General features: G+C 37.8%; 1 protein-coding gene across 1 annotated transcript in view; it reads right to left on the bottom strand.

Annotated features, from left to right (window-relative positions):
- Window positions 1-4,118: 4,118 nt before the first annotated feature.
- TRABD2B (TraB domain containing 2B) overlaps window positions 4,119-6,000 on the bottom strand; it is a gene marked incomplete at its 5' end in the record, with an annotated part of 271,278 nt that continues 269,396 nt past the window's right edge. The window contains one exon of the mRNA XM_029959755.1: window positions 4,119-5,157. Coding sequence (XP_029815615.1) covers window positions 4,935-5,157 — 223 coding nt within the window. The remainder of the gene's footprint in view (window positions 5,158-6,000) is intronic.

The following is a 6,000-nucleotide window of genomic DNA, read 5'->3' as shown; positions in this document are numbered from 1 at the left end:
CTACAAAAATATTTTGATAAAATAATATTAGAAAGCATCTTTTTATTACACTCTTCAAAACAGTTCACAAAAGCAGGAGGCAGAACAGGAAAAAAAATATTTGAAATACATTTGAATTGAAAACTGACAAATATGCAATTTGAAATTCAGTGGCAGCATGAATCTGCAGGATGGTTAACCAGTCAGATAGAAGAAAAGTATTTACTACTTATTGGAAAGTCCTCCCTGCCTTTAGCTAGATTAAGGTGCCTCCTGAAAAGTTAGTCACAGGAAAGGCTGAATTTGGGTTGGGACAAAACACACGCACACAACATGCACACATCCACATAAACATACACACACACACACACATTCCCCTATGATCTCAAACACTGGTAAATTAACTTTCTGCTTCAGTTAAGCTGAAACGAGCTTAAATTGAAGCTGAATTCTAGCACGCTCCATGGAACATTGATCACTTCAGAGATATGACAAGCCCCTATAATTTTTGGATATAATATAGAAATACTGTACTAAGCAAAGTTTGGAATGATAACATTTATGCTGAGATAATAACTTTGGCACTTTGGTTTCTCTAACATAAATATATGATGGGAAATTTCTCCCTAGCAGTGGTATATGGTAATGACTGAGTCATATCGTTTGACTAATCAATGCACTAAACATAGACTAAGTTCTCCCTCCTTTCATCTCTCTCTCTCTCCACAATTGTATATTGAAGAACTTAGATAAATATACAACTCTGTACCTTGGGTGTTCCTAAATTACAGTGGAGCTTGGAGGAATGGGAAGGGAAGTTCAACAAAGCAGATTTCTGACACCTGTATAAAGCATAGTTATCATAAATCATGTTCATCATTTATTGCCAGAAGACATATTGCATTATTCAACAGCCCAAGGGATTGCAGAGAAACTACATCAGTCATAAAATATAAAATACCTTCTGTCCCAGCTTACTAACTGGTTCTCCAAGTGGCAGTGCATGTTAATATAGCATCCATAGTTAGACATAAGCAAGAAAAGCATTAAAACAAAGAAAGATTGGAAGTTAGATCTGTTGCTGATGATATGGGATATTTATTCCACCAGGGGAAGACCTTGGCAGTTAATTAGCATTTGTTTATAATGTTACAGTTACATATAACATGAATTGTATTGGTGTCAGCCGTAGCTGAGTTGAAAAGATGAATCGTATGACCACTGAGCTTTGGACTCACCCAAAATCGTGTCCTAGATTGCCAGACACTGTGTGACTCCCGACTGTGTTCTCAGAGCTAAAAAGTATCACCAGTGTTTGCTATTTTATGTAGTGGGCAAGGATATTTTTGTTAAATCTCCTGCTCTTATAATCTTGTGATTGCATGGGAATCTGAGCTTTCCTTTGGAAGAAAGAAAACAGTGTAGTTTTTTGAGAAACTCACAGAGGAAGCTGAACCCCGTGAAGCTGGTAGTCAGTGTTGCTTCAAGAGAATGTATCAAATCTGGCGCACAGCTTCTAAACTCACAGTGTATTTAATCATGATCCAATGCAGTGGGTGTGCACAGATCTGCGCTAACCAGTATTACTGTGTTTTAATTAATAAAACAGTTATAATTATGAATCAGCTCCTGTAGCTGATTAGTAAACAATCCATTTCATCAACCACAGTGAGGGTTTCATTATCAAGTATTGCTCTGCTTACATGCCATGTATTGAATAAAGTGACCCTCAGTTGTACTTTAGGGTAAGGCATCAGAATAAAAGAAGTGTTTGGTTAGAGAGTTGTGCTGAAGCCGTTCACGTGGGGTTCCTGAGCCAAGACCTACAGGAACCTACTTAACCTCATATTTAATGTAAGTCATGCCTCCTCCCTTAACCAGAGAAAGCTCAGATGATCGAATGACTTAACTGCTTCTAGGTGTGCAGACCCCAAATCCAGGAGACACCCTGCCCTGACACCTGCACTTGCAGTAGGATAAATGTGGGGCGCCAGCACAAGGGAAATTCAGTGAGTTCCAGTAACATTCATTAATTTCATGGAATTGCAGGCAAAATGACAGGAAATGTGAAGTAAAAACATACTTTGACATCCAAGCCATATCACCCTGAGACAGCCAAACACACCACGGTGTCTAAGCTAATGAATATTGAATTGTCCAGTGGAGGAGTGACTCAGAAAGCCTCATCGGTGACAACGGAGTGACTGTTCTCTGCAGTATGATGACAGCCGTGAGTGTGGAGAGATGTGTGTGTTCCTAATGCTAAAGAAAAAGCCCCAGAGGCTTATGGAGAAACCCACAGATTGGGAAATGATAAAACTGTAATTTCTAGTCTTGGTCCTGTTGGTGCTTCTCCTTATGGTCTTGCACAAGTTGTTTCTGTTTTCTCTTCTTTTTTTCTCTCCCTTATCTTCATATGGTCTTGTCTATTTATACTGTAAGTTTTCCATCACCTGGAATTATTCCTGGGATAGTACCACAGAATAATTTCTGGATTCAATTTGATTACAACAAATAAAATTCAGTGGGTTTTGGTTTGTTGGCTGTTCACTTTTACTATGTAACTTATCATCAGCCTTAAGAATTGCCTACCCTATTTCCAGTTCCATTTGTGTAAATAAGACATTATAATTCAGTTTTCATCTTTGCCTTGAACACAGCAGGAGAACCAATAATCTATTTTAAATACATTAAGGTTGAATTTGAAGGTCTGTTAAACCATTATATTCAAATGAAGGCATTTCTAGGGTAATAGCTCAAATAAAACCAAAATGAAAGTTCTCAAAATATGTTTCCAATATCCATCTCTGTGCAATAAATATGCAAGGTGAATGGCTTCTGTCCAAAACTAACATTTCTAATCTGCTGCTAGCCAAAATACACAATATGAAAGTATGCAGAGGGTCTCTTTGAATCTCACATTTGAGGCAAAGCTCAAAGTTTTCCATTCAGCCTTATCATCTGTTGTGCTCAAAAAGAAAAAGGGGGAAGCTTATAGCACTGTCTGCTGTACCCACTTAAACTGACTAGAAACCTACACAGCTTTCTGTAAAAAACAGAGCAAAGGCTGGGGGTCGTGGTGTCCAGTAAGTCAAGTTACCTGTATTATCCCTGGCCTTTGTAAGGCAATGAGCTGGGATAGGTGAGGGAAATGCTCAGTAGTTCATCATGGTTTCAAACGAAACCATGTGACTTTTGTAGTCTAGTTACTTTCTAACCTGCTTTCCTGAATTAACTGGTATGATCACAAGCAAACCATGAATTCTGAACTCTCTCTTGCTGCAGAGACTTTCAGGTTGTGTGGAATATCTGCAGCCCTGGAGATCAGGCTTTAGGGCTGCTGGGGAACTTACAGAACTGTTTTCAGTCAGAATTTTATCAGTATTGTTATTATAATCATCATCATCATCATTATCTTTTTTCCCCAAGGTGAAAAAGCATTGCTTTTCCATAAAAAACCCCCTTGTATTGTATATTTCTGGTTTTGAGACTTCTAACTATGATGTTTTCATCATATATTTTGGACTTTTGGTTTGTAGATGACTTAGAAAGAAAAACACTATTTCAACCCAAACTAATTTTCTAGTTGAAACTCTTGCATCCAAAGGGATTTTTCATCATGTTTTGGTGGTGAAAAAACACCAACATGCCTTATTAAATGTAATAGTTTTTAAGATGATATGTTTGGTTTTTTTTCCCCCATAGATATTGTTCATTGCATTCATCAACTGCTTGGATAGGGAGCAAATTTTTCAATGAATGTGAGGTGTCAAAACTTTTTCATCCAAGTCAGCAGAGGTACCACAGTGCACAAATGGAAGAATGTTCTGCATGTCTCTGTAACACAGGGGTTAATTTGATTCCTGTGGTCTTTTTGGACAAGTCATAATTATTTCAGCACAGACATATCAGCTCATAACAGCAAGATGAAAGGGAATTTGTAGATGGTTTTTGCCTCCAGGTTGTCCATCTGCATCAATACAATCAGTACAAGGAAGTTCTATAAATTAACAGGACACTACATCTTTATACCCTACTGACAGACCAAGCTCTGTTCGCATTTATGCTGGGAAAGGTTGTAGGCTTGTGTTGATATAAAATGAGGGAGAGAAGAAAATAATTTCAGTAGGATTATTCCAGACTTGAAAAGCAATTTTTTATTAAGAAAAAGGTGTCTTAATTTGTGTTAGCTAATGAATTAATTCCAGGGCTAAGAGGGAAATTGCTAATTTCCAAAGAAAGTAAATAGTTTAGTTAAAGAAAGCAGAGGAATGTAGAGGATTATCTTGACTAATGACTTACTAAGTCATAGAAAAATAACTGGTATTTTAGGCTGTAGCAGCTAATGAGTTAAGAATGCACCTATTTTTCTAATGGGTATAGGCCACAGAGAGCAGGATCTGCTTCATTCAGTGTAAACTATGCTAATGAGACAAAAAAAGTAAAATAAAGAAGTTCAGCAGAAATGTACTTATTGGACAGTTGCAAAAAGTAATGATTAAAGAAACAAAGAAAGCATTCATTTGGTGTCAGTTCAGACATTTGCAGAGTTGTCAGAAAACGAATATAGAAAATATTAATTTATCTGTTTCACCATCGCTACTGATTAATAGGGATGTTATTAACATATACAACAAGAAAAATAAGTTTACCAGTCGAATAAATACATTTTTTCTTTTTCTTTTTTTTTTCTTTATATGAACATGTATATTTTACAAAACCCCATAGCACTATGGGAAATAAAGATCCTTCTACAAAAAGAAGATGTAAGTCAGTGTTACAATAAAGCTTTAGAATTTCAAAATGTATCTGGGCAAAGAGACAAAAATCAGCTAGAAGGCACTACTGAGTCACTGAGAAGGTCCAGCTTGTAAATGTTGTTGTCTTAACCTCCAATTCGTTCATAAATTATCTCTCTTCTCTATTCCAAGGGATTGCACGTAATCCTGATGTGGTCAGGAGGGCTGCAGTAGATTCAGGAGAAAAGAAGCTATGGTCATGCAGAGAGGAAATGTTATTGATGGCCATAAAAGACTGGCTGCAGCTGAGCTTGTGGGCTGAGGCTGGGACGGGCGATCGGAACGCGGTCTCTGATCCAGCTGGTTGGAAATCCAGATGGGAGGCTTGACTGTGATGTAGCCATTGGTTATCCTGATATAGGAAGGCAACGTGGTGGTGCTAAAAGAAAACACAAGAGGAGGAAATTAAACAGCAGAACCCTTATCTCTACTCTGTAAACTGTCATTCCAAGTGGTAGCAACCACAACTATTATTATTATTATTATTGTTATTATTATGGTGATGTTTTTAGGCACCTTCTTCCCACCAAGCGTCTCACAATTTGCCACGTCTCAGTGACATGTCTTACTCACCAAGGACTGGTTACTATGTCCAGGAGAGAGGCCACAAATCACACCCTTCCCCTGTTTCACAAGTCTTAAAAAATTTCTCTAGATCTCCTCACACAACTGATAACCTTGAGTACAGGAGACCAAGCAGGTTCATTTCTTTTTCTGGCTTTAAGCTATTTTGGATCAAGTCACAATGTCAAAAGCAGACTCAGTCAGTGCTAAGTGTCCCTGCCTGTGGATTTGCCTCAATAGCTGTGTGATTGCTTATTGATTGTAGCTCGAGTTAGTACTTTGATTTGAATTTGCAGGTTGGAATTCATCACGATTCCCATGACACTGGAGGTCAAAAAGGTCCATTTACAATTGATTTGGAAGTTTTAAGTTGTAATCTCCATTTCATAAAATGCCTCCATTGCATCCATTACTGGATGATCCATAATCCACCAGTTGTCACAGAGCAGCACAGCTGAGCATGCAAACTGCACAGAGTGGATTTTGGACTTAAACCCAAGACATTCTGCTGAGGAGCAAGGAGTGAAAAAGCAAGTTCTCCTTAAAACAAGAAGTGACACTAATACCTGCAGATTCTCTAAATCTTTCATGATTTGGAGGCACTGAAAATGACTGTCAAATAATTTTTTAATGGGGTAAGAAGCTATGCAGTCCTATA

This window comes from Manacus vitellinus, unplaced genomic scaffold (assembly GCF_001715985.3).
Source record: "Manacus vitellinus isolate BGI_N305 unplaced genomic scaffold, ASM171598v3 scaffold_21_pilon, whole genome shotgun sequence".
NCBI classification, from domain to species: Eukaryota; Metazoa; Chordata; class Aves; order Passeriformes; family Pipridae; genus Manacus; species Manacus vitellinus.
Note: the sequence above shows the minus strand (reverse complement) of the source record. Positions and strands in the feature narration are given on the sequence as shown.